General features: G+C 55.8%; 6 protein-coding genes across 6 annotated transcripts; 2 read left to right on the plus strand and 4 right to left on the minus strand.

Moving 5' to 3' along the window:
- Positions 1-1,132: 1,132 nt before the first annotated feature.
- Positions 1,133-1,651, plus strand: B0T26DRAFT_752848 (uncharacterized protein; the record flags this gene model as incomplete). The annotated part of the gene is made up of 1 exon (XM_060445588.1): positions 1,133-1,651. One exon carries the CDS (start codon positions 1,133-1,135, stop codon positions 1,649-1,651), a length of 519 nt encoding a protein of 172 aa, XP_060293959.1.
- A 1,870-nt stretch (positions 1,652-3,521) lies between these two features.
- On the minus strand, positions 3,522-5,742 carry B0T26DRAFT_342406 (nucleoside phosphorylase domain-containing protein). The gene is made up of 3 exons (XM_060434487.1): positions 4,245-5,742; positions 3,717-4,163; positions 3,522-3,665 (listed from the first exon to the last, which is right to left on the minus strand). Exons 1-3 carry the CDS (start codon positions 5,329-5,331, stop codon positions 3,562-3,564), a joined length of 1,638 nt encoding a protein of 545 aa, XP_060293960.1. The 5' UTR covers positions 5,332-5,742; the 3' UTR covers positions 3,522-3,561.
- Positions 5,743-7,165: 1,423 nt separating this feature from the next.
- B0T26DRAFT_803666 (uncharacterized protein) lies at positions 7,166-8,094 on the minus strand (the record flags this gene model as incomplete). The annotated part of the gene is made up of 4 exons (XM_060447100.1): positions 7,166-7,800; positions 7,932-7,953; positions 7,992-8,018; positions 8,074-8,094. 4 exons carry the CDS (start codon positions 8,092-8,094, stop codon positions 7,166-7,168), a joined length of 705 nt encoding a protein of 234 aa, XP_060293961.1.
- An 831-nt stretch (positions 8,095-8,925) lies between these two features.
- Positions 8,926-11,059, minus strand: B0T26DRAFT_714839 (eukaryotic translation initiation factor 3 subunit 6). Its single transcript, XM_060442212.1, has 2 exons — positions 10,368-11,059; positions 8,926-10,287 (listed from the first exon to the last, which is right to left on the minus strand). The coding sequence occupies exons 1-2, from the start codon at positions 10,800-10,802 to the stop codon at positions 9,373-9,375; spliced, it is 1,350 nt and encodes a 449-aa protein (XP_060293962.1). The 5' UTR covers positions 10,803-11,059; the 3' UTR covers positions 8,926-9,372.
- Positions 11,060-11,158: 99 nt separating this feature from the next.
- On the plus strand, positions 11,159-12,424 carry B0T26DRAFT_714841 (mitochondrial large subunit ribosomal protein-domain-containing protein). The gene is made up of 2 exons (XM_060442213.1): positions 11,159-11,813; positions 11,924-12,424. The coding sequence occupies exons 1-2, from the start codon at positions 11,325-11,327 to the stop codon at positions 11,972-11,974; spliced, it is 540 nt and encodes a 179-aa protein (XP_060293963.1). The 5' UTR covers positions 11,159-11,324; the 3' UTR covers positions 11,975-12,424.
- A 404-nt stretch (positions 12,425-12,828) lies between these two features.
- Positions 12,829-16,224, minus strand: B0T26DRAFT_752853 (uncharacterized protein; the record flags this gene model as incomplete). Its single annotated transcript, XM_060445589.1, has 1 exon — positions 12,829-16,224. One exon carries the CDS (start codon positions 16,222-16,224, stop codon positions 12,829-12,831), a length of 3,396 nt encoding a protein of 1,131 aa, XP_060293964.1.
- Positions 16,225-17,763: the final 1,539 nt, after the last annotated feature.

The raw sequence follows: 17,763 nt of genomic DNA on the forward strand, positions 1-17,763 counted from the left end.
ATAGAATCCATTCGGTTAAGCGTTCTTGCATAGCCGGAGAAAGCTTTTGATTAAGAATTTGGGCCTTGGAGGCTGGCTCGGAACCACGAACCCGATTAAAGAGAGTAGTAGGGGGGATGCCGTGATTTTCAGCAGAGCTACGGAGTAAGCCGGTTTCTGCATACTCTCCAGCGCATTCTGCAAATCCAACTGAGTATATCGCTTCATCTTTCATTTCTCAATTGAATAGAGAAAAGAAGATAAGTATTGAAGCAGAATTGGTCGAGTTGCAAGCGATTGAAATAGGTGAGTTGGGTGGCGAGCGGCAAGTCCTTGATGACAAACCTTGTTCCAAATCCAGGGGTGTTCCATAAGCAGACCACCTGACTTAGAGGTTCAATCTCGAGACCGTCCACCAGACGCAGGCAGTGGCCCGGATTAACGCCCTCGCCTTTGTGTTCCTTCCATTGAGCTTTGTGGCGGTTCGTTCCCCCGTCCCCTATGATGCACTCGTTTCCGAATTAACAGCGAACCATATACAGTCGATATTCGGCATGACATCTTTCGAACTCGAGGCACGCTTCTATCCCGCCGTCGCCTTGCCCACTGTCGCCTTGACAATCGGCCTGGTGTATGTCGTCAGACTTGTTACAACACCTCGAGTCACGGCACGAGTAGGGCATCGGAATTAGCCGTCGCCACATGTTTCCTAATGGCCCAGCAGTCTTTGTGTTAGGGATAGAATTCATATCAATATTTCCTCGATATTTCGTTTGTGAACAGGGGTGCAATGATCTCTCCGGGCAGAAAGCCACTGGTGTTGGAGTAGTCATACTTGGCACGCATGTCATCTATCGGGAAGTGGAGCATGGCTCAGCTGAAGCCGATAAATACAGGCACCTGCATCGATAGTGCTGCTTGACACAAGCTGAAGATTTGCATTGGGCTTGACTGAGATAATGAATTCTAGCCCGTCTTTGCCGTTTATTGCTTCAACAGAAGGCCTAGCCATGATGCGCCTACAAATTCTAGAAGACTCGCTCTCTCCTCTCGTAGCTTTACGGGCTACCTTCAATCTTTCCCACGTCACCTTACAAGCCACCGAGCAACTTCTCATACCACACGCCAATACACACCCCTTCGCACGCCCAACATGACGACGTCTGCGGCTGTCATCGCCGCCCTCTACCAGGACATGGGCGGACAGGTCCGAGAGTCAGTCATCAACGGCATCTGGTACGAAGCCCTCCGGATCCAATTCCCCTCGCCGGCCTTCATCATCGCGCCCGAGTACTACACGCCGCTCGGCACGCGGGTCGACCTCTGCGTGCTGGAGAGGGTGCCGGGCGGGCCGCGGCCCGTCTTCGCCTTCGAGGGCAAGCAGGGTCCGATGAACCAGACCCAGTGGACGGCCGACGTGGGACAGGCCGCCGGCTACATCTCGCAGATGACGCCGCTGCACAACGGCCGGCGCTACGGCATGCTGGCGTCGGGCGACGGCTTCATCATTCTCGAGTACACCCCCGGCGGGGGGCAGAACCAGGTGCTCAAGGTCACCGGCGCCAACTTGGCGTCCGCCTACAACACGACGCCCTGGGACGCGTACGCTCAGCGGGCCAATGTCGACGCCATCGTCGGGGCGATTGCTCAAGTGGTTGCACACACGGCGTAGTTTAGTTTCCCGTAGACGTTTGTTACTTGTGGATGTCGCACGCAATGGATGGCTGCCTTTGTCTTGTTCTGCTAGCGCTCAGTAAATAAATATTACTCGACATATCACCATCTCTTGGATATCGTTATGCACCAACGTGGAAAGATTGGCCCCTTGAAGCTGACAAGACGCCATACTCTCTTGGAAGTGACTGACATCAGCCAGCCGCAGGATGTCGCCCGCCCTGATCAACATGCAAACCGCCAGCTGAAAATGTCGTTTGTGTATCAACATTAGCCCTTATCGTGTATCTCGTCTGACTCATCTGCAAAAGCCCAACCCGTGGCTGGCTGGCCGACAAAAGAACTGTTTCCCCATTCGCGGTCTCAAAGCTGACAGTCCTCAGCTAGCCACGTAGCAGACCTCAACCGTCCCCCAGCTCAATAGCCATCAATCACCACAGCCAGCCGCAATTCCGCAATTCTTCCCCACACTCACCAGACAATACACACTCCCACTCCCTCCCCTCCCCTCCCCTCGCAGCGCTAATTAATACTCACCGGCAGAAACAGCCCACCTCCCAGCACCACCACCAGCTCCAGCACCACCAACAACCCTCGCCGCCGCACCCTCACGCAGCGCCTTGACGCGCAGCGCAACAGCCAGCGCCTGGTCGAGCCGCGCCAGGCGCAGGTCCATCTCGGACGGCGAGCGCGCGACGCACGCGCGGTTGAGGCACTGCGGCGTCACGGTGGCGTTGTAGGGCCCGTCGTGGCATATGGGCTGTTTTCATCTGTAAGTTTCTGTTTTGGAATTGTGAAGAGGGACAAGGGGTGTTGGAGGGGGAGTGGAAGAACTTACGCAGTACCACAGAAACAGCCGGTGCGGCTCCCGCGAGCTCATCATCTGCGCCGAGAAGAGGCGGCGCGGCGACCGGCGCGGCTGTGTTGCTCTGTTGCCGTCTGGGCTCGTGGCTGCGGTGGTGATGTTGTGGTGGTTGGTGTCTGCTCTTGCGGTTCCTGTCTCCGTGGAAGCTGCCGCCTGCGTCACGAGCTGCAGCCCCTTTTCTGCCATCCGCTGGCGGAAAGCACTGGTACTCGCTGGCGTTTCGCTAGGCTGTGGAGGGTTCGGCGGCAGGTGAGCATCCTCGGAGTCATGGGCGAGAGCGGCAGCGTTTGCCTCGGTGATCAGGGCGTCGTCGTACAATTTGAGTTCGTCAAGGTCGCCCCTGGGTTTGTACTCGTACTCGTCCAGCCCCGCCGAGGAGGGGGGGTTTTGCGTGGGAGACGAGCCCGAGCCGGTGGGCCGAGACGAGCCCCGTCTGATCTTGTTCATCGGTCGGGCACCTGATGTTGATGACCGCCGCTTTTGCCTCGGTGTAGGCCTCGTCGCAAATTTGCTTGCGTGTCGGTCCGGCCTGTTGTCCGCCTCAGGCTGCTCTCTTAGGGCCGAGAGCTCGGCTTCGAGCTCGTCCAGGGCGTCCAGGCAGTCCTGTTCCGGCAAGCCGTAGATGTTGGACAGGTGTGCGGCCAGAATCTCGGCGTCTTGGAAGTCCTGCATCGTCAGCTGTACCCCTTTCCGGATGATGGCTCCCGAAGGGTGAATTCGGAAGATGGTGTCGATGAGCTGGACACGCTTGTAGCTGCCAATCTCTTCATCGGCGGGCTTGGGAGTGCTGGGTGGTCTGGGCCGTGGGACTGCTGGGTATCGAGGTTCTGGGGTGCCTTTATTACGTATAGATGCGTTCCTTCTCCGCCCCGACGTGGGAATGAGCGACGTTGTCACGTCATCCTTCTGAACCTCGATGTCTTGGACTTCCTCGGCCCGGCGATAGGTGAGTCTGCATCTGGAGCTGTGATGCATGCGATGTTACTAAAGTGCAACGGGCAACTAGCAAGAGTTATTGTGAGAAGACTAACCATGTGATTTCGTCAGTCGTGCGTCCTGGGTTTGTGAACTGGCACGAAGGGCATTGCTGAGCGGGCAGTGAGCTGCGTCGTCTGAACACCATGCTCATGTTCAACACTCTCCCGGGCTGCAATCTTTGTCAGATTCCTGTCATCTCAGTTCCATCTTGCAGACTCACCTTCATGATCGAGCTCCATGGCCTCGAAAAGTCGACGGCACGTCCGGTATCCTGGTCTTCGAGAAACCACTCTTGCCTCTCTATCTTGCCGCAGCCTATGTCCTGAAATCGGTCTTTCAGAATAAACATGAATGCCTGTGTCCATGGTTAGCTCTTCTCTCTCGGGCCTGAATTTGATCAACAAGCCAACCTCTTTCGACGTGATGGTCCCCAAGTGCACAATCATGCATTCTGCACGAGCATCGACAACCCGCACAGATTGGTCCGAGAGCTGCGGCACTAGCCTCGACTGCAGGCCCGGCTGGGCGTGGATCATGGCAGAGATATTGTCCTGCAGCATCGCCACTGTATGATGGAGCATTCGGTTTTCCCCTTCTAGCCTCGCCATGGCTACCGCAATTTCGTTTTGGTAGACCATGTTTTGCAGTTGGCGTGATGCCCGATGTTCTGTTGGTGTAATGGTAAGCAAGATTCGGTAATTACTTTTCATGTCTTCCCTCTGAAATCACATGAAGAGCTCTGTCTCACCATCGATGATCGATAGAGGCGGCGTCTCGTCCGCCCGCACGCGATACTTCAGCATGCCCTTCATGACAGATGCCGCGGCGGCCGATGCAAAGCGCTGCCATATATCGTTCTTGTGGCAATCGGCGTAGTCGCAAACCCCTTTCACCACAACGCACGCCACGTTTTGCTGGTCCCAGACACCGACGGCTTCCATCTCGAAGCCAATGACATCGAGGTCCCGGGCGATCTGGTCGCGAACCTCGGCCGACTTCATGACCGTGTCGCCGGAAGCGATGCTGCCGATGTGCACTACCGGGGCCTGGGCCTCGAGAGTTTCACCTTCTCCCTCGAGTCGGCGCTTCTGCGCGAGTCGTGGCCTCGATGTGGTGATCTCGCTCTCCTCGCAGCCGACCGTGTGGCAGGTTGCCGCCGCGGCAGTCGCGCATGGCTGCCGATCGGTACACTTACAAGGGCCCATCCTGCGATGGCGGTGGCGATAGGTTGAAGGATACAGCCTGTCCAAAGCCGTGCCCGGGTAGTCGTACCGCCTCGGACGCCTCTCCTGCAGCTCACTCAGGAACCGAGCTGCGCGCTCCTCCAGCCTGTCTTTGTTCTGAGGGATGCCCAGCGATCGCAGCTGGGCGCTGACACTCGCGTCCGCCTTGCCGAGCCGGTCTTGGTTCGACGTCTTGATCTCGAAACAGTCGCCGCCCCAGCGGCTCCCGAAGTCGGATTGGACCACGGCGCTACTGATGATGACATCACCGAGCAGTATCTCGGCGCCGGTGTCGTGCGGCTTGGGCCTGGGAACACCGCCGCAGATGCCCACGACAAAGGCGCGCTGCACTTGGGTGTAGCTCCACTTGAGGGACGAGATTGCAGTGGCAGCTTTCGCCTTGCCCACGCCCGTGATGCACAGCACGACGTTGTCCTGGCCGATACGGCCGGTGCGGTAGTCGTTGGGGTCGTTAGTGGCTTTTCCGTACACATCGCCGTCGTCGTCCCAGAAGCAGTCGAACAGGTCGAGCACGGCCTCGGCCTCAGGCGGCAGCGCGCAGAGGATGGCATCCCTGAACTCGTCTCGGGACCGTGGCCGAATGTCGCCCATGGTGCACAGCCCCAAAATCGGGCGAGGCTGCGCGTGGTCTCGGAGCAAATGGGCCCAAAGCGACGGAACACGTCCGCTTTATCGGCTGCTCAAACCAAATAAAAGAAAGGCGTCTCGGGTGATTCTCTCAAACAGTCAAGCTGAGCAATTGAGACTTGTTTCAGGGGAAAATATGGTTGAAGAGCGAAGAAAGGCTCTGGTTTGGTGGGCGGGCGGCCTAGAACCCGCCGCTCCCAGGCAGATGCGCGTGGGACGAGAAGGGGGCGGCGGTGTCAAGGGCTGCAGATGCGGCGCTCTGGGCACACTGCAGGGAAAGATAAGAGACGGCTATCTCCGAACGGCAACATGAGCAGGACGCCCGGCCAAGGCGTCCCTGTTTGCCCGCCAAGAGGGGCTGATGGAATTGTGAGGCGCCCCTGAGTTCCAATTCGCCATCACGATACTAATTAAAAAACACCTTATTCTCACCCGGCTAGTCAAGGCTCTCATACGGCTATTCAAGGCTCTCAGATTACTTCACACTTTTCAAGAGTGTTTGTGTCGCGTGATATCGGTGTTCCTGAGAATGATGAGACATTTCGCTTTTCTACATTTCGCTTTTCTCATAGATTATTGCTGGGGGAATAGTAAGGATTCATGACCAGGGTGTCATTCTAGTTTAGAGAATCAATAATTACAGTTCGCATAGAATAAAAGAATCCTGTCAATGTCAGGGAACAAAGAAAGGCGTCGTGAATTCGTCTTCATCGTGAGCCAATAACTAAAGTAGATATATGTGCCACAACAATTCTCGTGATTGCTGTCAAATAACCATCACTCACTTATACCTCAGCCAAGCCACCTAATTACCTACCCAGACAACTAAACACCTAACTCCTTACCCGAGGTATACAACGCCGTCACCTCACAACCAAACACCAACCTCCTCCTCATCCTCCAAGGTCGGAATAAACCGCAATTCATCCACATCATCCCCATCCCCATCCTCATCCATCCCCTGCAAAACCAACACCCTCCTAGCCCAAAACCTCGCGTCCTCCTCCCCAACACCCAACACCCTCAACAAGCCCCAACAAACTCTTTCCCTTCCCCTTTTCCCACAACCACCACCCCCATCACAATCACCATCGCCATTGACCCTAACCGCGACAGCGCGCAACACTCCCACAAACCCCTCCAGATCACCACACCCCGCGGCGACGACCGCAACACACAGCCGCACCCACCGCCGCGCGACCCCCGGGTCCAGCGTCGCCTCCAGCATGCGGAACTCGAGCGCGCACGCGCACCCCGCGCCCAAGCCCGTCTTGGCCGCCACCGCCGTGCGGAACCCAAAGTCGCCGGCGAGTAGCCGAGCTAGGGCTTTTGGCGAGGGAGCGCGCCACAGCGTGTGGAGTTGTTGTCGCTGGAGGGGCGTGAGGGGGATGTCCAGCGGGATGTGGGCGGAGAAGGAGAGGTCGACTGTGCTGTCCTCGGGGACGGGGTTGTTCTTCACTTTGTTGGCGTTGTCGTCTTTGTTATCTTTGTAGTGATCCGTTGCGGTGGCGGTTGCTGTAGTAGCCGCGTCGGTAGATGTTGTCATGTTTAAAGGGGTAGCAGTAGATATAGTAGGCGCAGCCGGTTCCGGCGGCGGTGTTGGCGGCAGTATCGTCTTGTTCTTCATTATTTTGGGTAGCAGCCGGCACCCGGAAAGTTCCGCCGTCACGGTCGCTGCCGGCTCATAGCCCGTAGGCCGAGCCAGCTTGCTCGCGACCGTGGCTGGGCGGCAGTAAATAGCATCTGCCCGGCGGCGGTGGGGTGCGCACAGGGCGAACAGCAGCGGCTGCTCGAGCAGCTAGACGAGGGCGAGGGCCTTCTTGGCGGCTAGAAGGTCGAGGCCGACTGGCTGGGCGCGCGACACGGTGACGTGTAGGGCGCACGACGGGCTGAGCTGGGTGCGTAGGGCGGCGCGTAGGCCGCGGCACACGCCGTCGAGCTCGGTCGTGTTGTTGGCTGGCATGGCGCGGCTGCGAAGCTCTACGCCCAGCCACTCCTCACCCTCCTGCGCGCGGCTCGGCTTGATGGTGTTGTCCGTCGTCAGCGAGTAGCCCTGGTGCTTCCAGTCGACGTGGGCCGTCGGCGCGATGCCCGCAGCCTGCATCTGCTCGGCCACGTCGCGCTCGCGCAGCGACGCGCTCGTGTCGTTCTGGAAGAAGAGCCCCTGCCCCGTGACGATGTCCGCCACCTTGGCCTGCACCGCGGCGGGGACATCACCGGCCCAGGGAGACGAATCGAACTCCTTGCTGAGGAGGGTGGGTTCTTCTGTGTGGGCATTGTTAAACCACCATCGGAGGTCGTCCGGGTAGTGGTCCTCGCTTCCGGTGGCGATCATAAACTCGAGCTCGAAGCCTACAAGGAGGCCTGGCTGCTGCTGCTGCTCGCCAGCCATTGTAAGCATCCCGCGACGCAGTTTGCTATTTGCCTTGATTCCTGCCCAGGGTAATATCAAATGAAATTACCGCACCTGCAGCTACTTCCTTCAAGTTCTGTGAGGCGGCAGGATGACGGAGTTGGAGCTTGAAGACTCTCGGGCAGGTTAGTAATGGTGGTCACGAGCACACCGGCAGACTGTTCAAACCCGTGCTTGTGTTCATACAAGAGCAACTCTGTTCATTACTTACGGGGAGGTGGGCCCGAAGAGTCAGGACCTGACATCCGAATATAACGTGGCGCGCAAAAAGCGATTTTATCTAGGCTATATACCAACCTTGACAGGATAGCCATTGTTGTTTATTCTCATTTATGTGAACAACAGGTGAGTTGTGACAGCCTTTTGGTCATGGTGGGGTTTCTTTGTTGTGAACAACTGAAGTGATTCATCCGTTGGACTCCCGACTAGTTTTGTGTGCTTTAATCTTGAATCTGAAAAGAAAATTCTTCTCCCCAAGTTTCAAGCTTACTGGACTACAGGGGTTATGATTCAGGATCCGGTGAAATATACTGAGCATGACTCGTTGATTTTACTTGTTGAAATATGTTTGGCAAATCTCAGTTACATGTTCGTCCTATTATTTGAGGGCATCCTGGTTTTGGCCAGTCATATTACCAACTTGGTCCCCTAATTACTTTGATGAATATAAATGAAGCCCATGACTGATGAGTTTATCTTGGCATCGGCATCGGCAAATTCGCGACTTTCATCATCTGACATTGGATTTAACACATTTAATCTTATTGGCATAAAACAGGAAGGAGAAACTTTCAATAGGTAGAAGTAACCACCTACATTGTCAAGGACAAGATCACAGTTCCTGGACGGAGTATGACTGTTGGAACGTGGGCCTGGAAGGAGCTAGGCAAAGGATTTGCAGCCTACTTCGCGACCTACTTCGCGACCTATTTCGCCACCACAATAGTAGTAGTATAAAAAGGGGGGGCTTTCTGGCACTGCTAGAAAGCTAGAGGAAGAATATATATACATACACAATCTATCACTTGAACCATCAGTTTTCGGCGTGCAGTCACCCCTGTCGATTCTAGTGCCGGTACCCTGGTGAATCCAACAATGACGTATCACCGAGACCAAGGGACGAAGAACATCACAAGCCGGCAATGTTCTGACATAACAATCGTCTCGGAATTCTCAATTAACTGAGCTACCATGCAGCAAGACTCAAAGCCAACGATAACCAACCCTCGCCGATGCTCAACTGATAAGAGGGCCCTAGTTTGCCTTCATCGAGGAAAAATGAGCCGTTAACCATTTTCATGCGCTCTTGAGGAGGTATATTACATCGCATTCAACGCTGCTTTGGCAGTTTGGTTGAGTCATGACGAAAACGCCCACCACCACTGCCTATGCTTTCACGCTCCTTCTCTCCGCATGTCGCGATACAACCAAAAGTCTCACGAAGTCAGGCTTCGCGGATCCGTCAGTGACCCCGGCCTGCGTCTTCGTCTGGGCTTGTACCCTGCACCACAGTTACCCGCACTAGCCTCGTGCAGTTGACCCGCAATGATGCAGTGTCTATTTGTGTCTTTTTAGTTGGATTGTTCTCACGACTATCTGGCAACCGCTGCACTCAGAACCTGGGTGCGGAAGAAGCCGCCCTTGGTCCGTTCTATCACCTGCTGGTACACGGAGCTCGGGGGGTGGTTCATAACGACTGTGCCCTCCTGGTAGTCAATCTTGGCGTCGAGCCTGGTGTCGCGTATAAGGTTGACGATCCACTTCTCTGCGTCATCCTTGTTCAGGCCCAGCCGGGCGCTCAGGTCCTTAAGCGTGATACGCGAGTGGATCTTGCAGTAGCTCTCGAAGATCAGATGCCGGGCGGCGTCGACAAAGTCGTCGGCAGTGCCAAGCAGGAAGAAATCGCGGCGGAGGACCTCCTCAGCCAGTACCAGCTGGTGCTGCGCCTCCTCAAAGTCGAAGTCGACGCACAGGGCGTGCACGAACCGGGTCACTGGGTCCTGGTACTCGTACGACTCCTGCTTGACGATGCGAACGATATCCTTCATCTGCTTCTGCTGGATGCCCTGGTTCTTAGACCGGCCGCGGCCTGTTATGACGGCGACGGCGAGGTAGCGCAGGATCCAGGGGCAGTTCGCCTGAATCGTGTTGATGAAGCCGGCGTTGAAGAAGAGTTCGAGGATGGGCTCGCGCGCCTTCTCGAAGTTGAAGAGCGGGAAGAGCGCCCAGTGAATGAGCGCAGTACGGTGCTCCAGCTGGGCGAGCGGGTTGTTGGCCAGCCTCGAGTCGATGCTCTCGCGCACCTTCTGCACTTCCTCCATGGCCGACTCCCAGTTCATGGTGAGAGTCTCGCACGCCAGTCTGCCCCATGTCGCATACGCAACCTTGTCGTTGTCTGTGGAAAGCACGCGGAACCGGTGCAGCACCTCGGACGCGTCGGCGTAGTTGCCGCAGCTGTATTGCAGGTTGCCAAAATCGTAGAGTGCGTCGACCATCTCGATTGTGACCTAGCGCAGAGGGGAAAATGACTTGGTTAACGACCAACTCGGCGGCCGAAATACGTCAGCTTCCCAGACAAACAACTCACCTCGTGCTCACGCTTGAGGAACTCCAAGTTGGCAACTTTGTCGCTCCGCAGGTTATTAATCACGTCGTCCCGCTGCAAAAGCTCTGTGATCTTGGCCGTCTCCTGCTCGTACTTCTCCAGCTGGCTGAAGACCTTCTGCTTCTTGTCGGCAAACTCGACCGGCGGCTCCTTAAGGCCCTCGAGCTCGCAGTATAAGTTGGCCACGTAGTCGGTCATGTCCGTCTTCTTCAGCAGCTCGAACTTGGCCTGCGTGATCTCGCGCATCTTCTTCTCATCCTTCACGACATTTGACTCCTCGTCGACAAGCTGGCTGGCGGTAAACTCGAGGAGGGGAAAGACCATGTGGCGGTCGAGGTTCGCGGCCAGCTTGGGCATCAGGTCGTAGCTGTCAATCGAAACCTCGCCATTGGAGGCAGGTTGCGCGTCGGAGGCCATGATTGCGGTGTGGTGGTGATACGAGCTCGTCGACGGAAAGGATAAATTGCTTTTGGAGTGCGAAGTGGACGAGATTCGACGACGGAGAGCAAGAATGCGGCCGGACCGATCGAGCGTGGAAGTCGGAGCTTGGATGCGGAGGGGAGGGAAGAAAGAGAAGCCCAACTTGCACACACTTCAACGGCCCGAATTTGCGTGAGGGTATCCTTTTCAATCTTTGGTGGGGTCAAAAAATGGAAAATGCGATTTGGCACGCTGCGCACAGTGTGGATCCACCACCAACAAAGCGGGCGGTGACCTAGGTACACGTACCAATGTACCCTGGCCGGGGGAGGCAGCGTGGGGTGCGGCAGATAGTTCTGCCGACAGCCGAATTTTTTCTAATCGACGTTTGGGCTTGATAGGTGCTGTAGGACAGTGAGCTTGCCGGTCCACGTTCGATGTCCAACTGTTGCGCCGCGAATTGCCTTGCGCGTCAAAGATAATTCCCGACCCGCGGCCTGTCGCCCACCTGCAGGAGCCATGCTGCGTCCGACTACCCTCCAGCGGGCGGCTACCCCCGCTCGGCGTCTCGTCGCCCTGCCGCTATTGACGACAGCCTCTACCACTAGATGTCTCACAACATTCCGCGCTCCCACAATAAAGACCCCCCCGAGGCTTTCTCCAGCGATGAAGACAAAGGCACAGTCGATGTGGGCAATGGCCGAGCCCGCGGACCCGGCGGTCCTGGCAGCACAGCACGCCCTCGCAAAGAGGCTGAAAGAGGAGGCGCTAGCAAACTCTGTTGCCCCCGTCGCCGAAATCGAGAAGCCGCCGTACAGGGTGTTCAGGACGGCGTCGGGCAACCTGCAGGTATACCAGGAGAGAAAGAACCGTCTCAACACCTTCGTGACGGAGATTAGGAAAGTTGGCGGGGACCCGATGGCCTTGAAGACGGACCTGATAGAGCTCTTGAAGCTCGAACCCAAGCGCGTCACATACAAGAACGTGTCGGGGAAAGTTGTCGTCTGGGTAATTCTCTCTCCCGCCCCTTTCGATCTCAGTTACGAGGCCCCATGAGGCCCCATGGCGATTCACATTGCCTGCTAGGATATGTTGCTGACCAGCTTGTCCAACAACAGGGGGCCCACAAAGAGGTGATATGCAAGTTCCTCGAGTCCAAAGGGTGTTGAATTGCAAAACCTATAAGCATTTCACATATCCAACGAATCACCTAGAGATGAGAAATGGCAATATAAGAGTGAGGACGACGACAAACGACAGCGCCACCATTATCTGTATTCCAACGTGAGGGGAATGGGGCATTGGCTTCCCTGAACATGAGGCGGTTCGTGTCTGTTCGTGTACGATGCAATATTACGCCTTACTGTAGCAGTTTTGCCTCCATTAAACTAAGCCCGGGCAACGACGCCACATCTTAGGTCTTATATGTAAAGTAGAGAAAGAGATGGCGTGAACTTCAGAGCCAAGTTCAGAGCCAAAATGTATTATATGCCCACTAGCAACTTTGCAAGTTGCAAACTCTCTAATGCACGCATATGCTGTCCTATACGCAAGCACGAAACAGAATTGACCTTCCACTGTGGTCGTAACTAAACCATCATGGCGGTCATCACTGCGGTCATCACGGTTGACTACCAACAGTCTTCAAGATGCAAATGTAACGCAACAGTTTCAAACCCCATGCTATTCGAACACTAGATGCAAAAAAATGAAGAAAAAGAACTATACTAAGCTAACCCGCCTGCCAATGCGCCCCTGCAAGTAGAACCGCTACTTTATGACAAACGCGCTTATCCTTAAATTTCCCGTCGCCCCATAACCGTAAAAATGAAAAGCCCGCAACGAGCAGACCGTGAACATTTGCGTGTCCTTCTTTCAATTCTCGACTCCAGAAATTCATCACGGGACAATGCAACTTGGTGATCTGCCTTGTTTCAACCTCGTCGACCTCGGGCCACGTTGACCCCCCCACGGCCTGTCAAGACAAAGATTGCAAGCTAGATTTTAGGAAAGAACCATCTGCTCAATCTTCAAGGCCAGCATACGCCACCAAGTCGGCCAACATTCCTTTGCTCCATTCCTGCGCCTGCATCTGTAGCGCGCCCAGAAGACTGTCTCTGCCAGGGAGGACATTGGGTGGTATGCTACTCTCCCCTGTAGGATTGTTCGGATCCCGCGCTTTCTCGCTCAGCCGTTTCAAAGTGCTCACGGCAAGTCCCACAATGTACACAAGCTCCAAATCCTTCTTGGCATGGTTCCTATGCTGTCCACCTCCGGACCTGGTAGGCTGACCCTCAAACTGAGCGCTGAGTTGGCGAACGAGGAGAAAGAGGTTTTGGGCAAAGCCGTTGCCTGACGCAAGCCACGCGCGCGTTACACCACTTTCGAATCCAGGTGCTAGAGCAGCTATTATGTCGGCAGCAAGGAGACCTTGCATCAGGAAAGGCTTCCGCGCCTCAACCAATGAAGGTAGGTTCGAAGGCCGAGCGTCGCGAGAATGGTCGGGGATCGGTGAGATGGCAAGTGCAAAGGCTCGAGTAAGGAGTTCGCCGGGCGGGATTGCCGTGATTGCAATATCGGAAGCAAATATCGCCTTGTAGAATGTCCGATTCGGCTCATCCCTTGCTAACAGCTTCGCCAGCGAGTCGACGGCGTGAGGGAGGTAAGGATGAAGAGCCGGATCGTATGATGCAAAGTACAGTTTGTCGCTGGAGAGTGTTGGAATCGGGGACGGCGCAAAGGCTAGCAAAAACTGGAGAAGACAGAAAGCCTGTTCTCGACCCGGAATCTCCACTCTGCTGGTGATATTCGAGAGCAGAATGACCAGATCTTTCATCAAATCCAACGTGTTCACCTGGGTCCTAAGAAGCATCTCCCGGGTGCCAAGATATCTTATCACCACGCAGATGAATTTGATGACGGTGTCCTCCGCGAGGCACTGCTGGTTGTCTTCGCGGCAAGAAAGATTTCGGAGAATGGTGGTGATACATATTAGTCGGTCGACAGCCCGGTCGAGCTCGTACGCTTGAGAACCAAATAGCGGCACGTTTCGCAATGCGAACCTCTCGGACCGGCATGCACGAATGACGTCCTCGTAAAGAGGAATAGTGACCTCATTCGATGCCTCCTCCGAGTTTTCAGCAAGCTGATCTGCTTGCTCCTCAGCACACTCGACCAGAGAGTCAACTAGGTCGTCGCATAGCCGGAGATCGATTTGCGGAATCGAGATGCCATGGTAAGACTCGATGCAGGTCAAGGATGCCAAAGTATCCAAGGCAAGTCGAACCTCACCGTGTATGCCGCTCTGAATACTCTTGTTCAGGGCGTGTACGTCGACGTTGCCCAAATCTATGGGAGCAGGAACGTCCGGCTTATACTTCAACAGATCATCGGCGGTTTTCACAGTTGCGACCAAATCCACGCCGCCAAATGTTGTGAGCTCCCTCGAGCAAGGCATATATTCTTCCGCGTCGGTTGCGAATGGTGCCGGGAACTGCATGGAGGCCATCCCTTCATCCTGCATTCCGTGGCTTTCAGGATGAGCAGAACCGGGTAGGGACATGGACCCTGCTTTGCTCTGCGCCGGAGAGGCCAATGGGAATTCCTCGGCCGTGGGCGTCGGCTGCACGCTCCTCGAGACGCTGTTCCGATGACTATGCACTGAGTTCATCGGATGCTGGCCAGGATGATGTTGCGGACCGGGGAACCCGTTCATGCCTTGCGGTGGGCCGGGTGGCTTGACAGGAGATTGCATCGGACCTTGCTGGAGCTGTTGCGGCGGCTGCCCCGGCTGCATCATGTGCGAGGTCTGCATTGGTCCGGGTGGCATAGCCTTGGGAGTTCCAGGTTGTACATTTGGCGCGTTTGGAATTCCCCCTTGCTGCTGCAATCGAACCTTCTGTTGTGACGACCACACCTCCTCAAACCTCAGGATATTGTGCTCGTATATATTTTTCAGCTGCTGGGGAGCCGAGTGGAACTGCTGTGGTGGAAATCCTAGCGCATGTGAAGCTTGAGGCCAGTTATTAGACTGCGAGATGTTGCGATAACCGCCAAACTTGTGATACACGACCTGGAAGAGGTTCATCAGGTGAACTGGACGCCCTTCGACAATCGGATTCAAGTCTAGAGGCATATTTTTCGAATTCATGAACATTGTAAGATTCTTCATGAATTGGTCCGGTGCTGGCATCCTACCCATCGGCTGCTGCTGCGGCTGTTGTTGCGGCTGGTGCGGTTGCTTCGGATGTTGCTGTTGCTGCTGTTGCTGATGTTGCTGCTGTTGCTGAGGAAGACCTGGCTGCTGCCTCATCGCTCCCGGTGGCATCTGGCCATTAGGCATGCCTTGCCTTGGAGCCATCATGTTCCTGTGCACCTGAGCTTGCGCCTGAGCGTGTGCTTGCGCCTGGGCTTGCGCTTGTGCCTGTGCTTGAGATTGCGCTTGGTTTGGACTAGCTTGCGGATGCATCATGTTTTGTGGACCCATATGCTGTATTTGCATCCCACTCCGCTGAGCTTGCTGCTGCTGGAGCTGCATCTGGTACATCGCTCTTTGCTGGTCTATCGTGTTCCGAGCCTGTGGCATTTGTTGGGGGAAGATGGGATTCTGCATCTGACCTGCCATTTGGTTGTGTAGCTGGCCCATTTGATTTGGCATCTGGCCCGGCATTTGCGGGATTTGACCTTGTAACTGCATCTGCTGAGGCATCTGACCCATTTGCTGCGCCATCATCTGTCCGCCCATTGCGTTTGGAGTCGGTGACGGCCGCGCGGGCGATTGCGCTTGCGCGAACTGGGGGTTGAAGTTGGGCTGGAAGCTATTCTGTTGCATGAAGGGTTGCGGCGTGCCGCCATGATCGGATGGAATTGGGGATGCCTGGGGGAATTGTTGTGTCGCGGGCGAAAACGGGTGAGGAGAGGTTGTCGAGACTCTTTGAGGAACGCTCCCAGGTCGCATTTGGTTGCTCATGATGGGCGAAGGCGTCGCATTCGCGGAGCCATTCGTTTGGAGATGAGGATAGGGGGAAGGCTGGCCGGAGGACTGTGGCTGCATCCCCGGCTGCGGGAAACCCGAGAAGGGTGACTGCTGAGGAGTGTCGGCGCGCGAGGTCGGCAACATACCAGGCGCCTGTCGCGGCGACTGCCCCAAGCTGTCCTCGCGCGGGCGAGGCCGCTTCGATGGGATGACGGGGTTCGTCTGATACATTGGGTTCGGGAACGAAGGCGAGGCATTGCGCATGGAGCCATTGTTCATTACTATCTGCTGCGGGTTCGCGAATTGCGGATTGAACTGGGCGGGATTGCCCATGTACGCGGAAGGGTCCATCATGGCTCCGGGGACAGCAGAGTGGTCGTTGATGTGAGGGAAGCCGTTGCCATTGTGATTCTGGACAGCGGCCTCGTTGATCCAGGAGCTCATGTCGGTCGGGAAGCGAGGGCGGCAGTGGCAATGGTCGAACCCATCAGGTTAATTCCTTGCGATACCGTCAGCGACAACAAAAAAAATGCCGAGCATGGTCTGTAGACACGGGATCCGACAAGATGGAGATGGGCAGTAACACGGCAGAGGCTTGTCGCGATGGAGCAGTCGCGTCGCGGTGTGTTAGGTAGGCAGAGGCAAATGTGCAGTGCAATGGGTCAACGGGGCAGAGTGTTTCTGGCTGGTGCGCGCTGTGCGATCGGGGGGGGTTGGGTCCACTCCCGAAGCGAGCAACAGTAGAACCGAACCAGGACTAGGCGCTGCGGAGGTGGGAAATTGGGGCGGAAACAAAGTGGAATGCGCCCTGGGCGATTGCGACTGCACGCAACAGCACACTTGCGCCGCGTGGGATACAGGTGCAATACAGAATAGCAGCTCAGCATGCGCGCAAGCAAGCCAACAAATGCCTAGCAGCGACAGCGAGAGCGAGTGAGTGGATGCGACAGGCTAAGGTTGACGTACTCCGAGGGCTAAGGTCGGGGCTGGCCGACGGGGGGATGCGAGCAGGCAGCCTAGGCAGCGTGGAGTGAGCCGCGAGAAATTTTCGCGGGCAATGTCCAGCCCAGCACGTCCAAGGTCCAGCCAACAATCAGTGCTCGCGCAACACCGACAGCATCGAACCGTGCAGCTCGAGCGTCGGAAATCACGAGACTGAGTATATATGGGAACCTAATCGGAGGGCCGGGGTGGATAAGGTGGGAAAATGGAGGAATGAAAGGGCAGGTCTTACCTCCGTACCGAGCGCGTTGCTTGTCGGATGGTGTGTCCTGTCCAGTGTGCTTCGAGCGAGCAGAGCACTCATGTGAGCTGGTTGCTTTTCAGCCGGGCCAAATCATCCGCCCGAATTAGGTTTAGCCCAGTGGGTCACACGGCGCAAATCAAACCAATCAAAGCACTACTAGACAGGTACCTCGTACGAGGCTCAAGATTCCGCTTCCTGAAAGTCCACCGCTACCAAGGAGACGAGGACAAGAGCACGGGCCTCGAGTCTCGGCCAAGCTGTGACCCACCCGTCGATGCGGTTGGGGAATCTACAGCCAATGAGCCAGGCAACCATTCTCAGATGCTATTATTGAGAGAGCCTGCTTTCCAGTGTTTAAGGGATGATGCGGAATCCCTAAATTGGCAGTAGCAGGCAGTTCATTTATCATGTTGGCCGAAACATAGTTAAGCCGGTTGCACAGAACTCTGTTGGGTTTAGTAGCTTAGCGCCAGAATGGTGAAAGGGTGTGCTTGGCAAGCCCATCTTGTCGTCTGCAGGGTGGCTGCGGAGCCATCTTGGGTTGGCGAATTCACAACCTCTTTCCAAGATGGAAAACCAGTAGCCGATGATCGCGAAGTTGTGATGGTTTCCTTTGGTTCTGCACTGCTGGGATGCAGCGTCGTTGTTCGGATATCGGATCTATCGACGATGTCTGTTCAAAATCGAGCCGCTCAGACCAGCCGTGAGTCCTGAGCGGATGACGGCTCGCGGTATCT

This window comes from Lasiosphaeria miniovina (genome assembly GCF_030549165.1).
Source record: "Lasiosphaeria miniovina strain SMH2392-1A chromosome Unknown B0T26scaffold_5, whole genome shotgun sequence".
NCBI classification, from domain to species: domain Eukaryota; kingdom Fungi; phylum Ascomycota; class Sordariomycetes; order Sordariales; family Lasiosphaeriaceae; genus Lasiosphaeria; species Lasiosphaeria miniovina.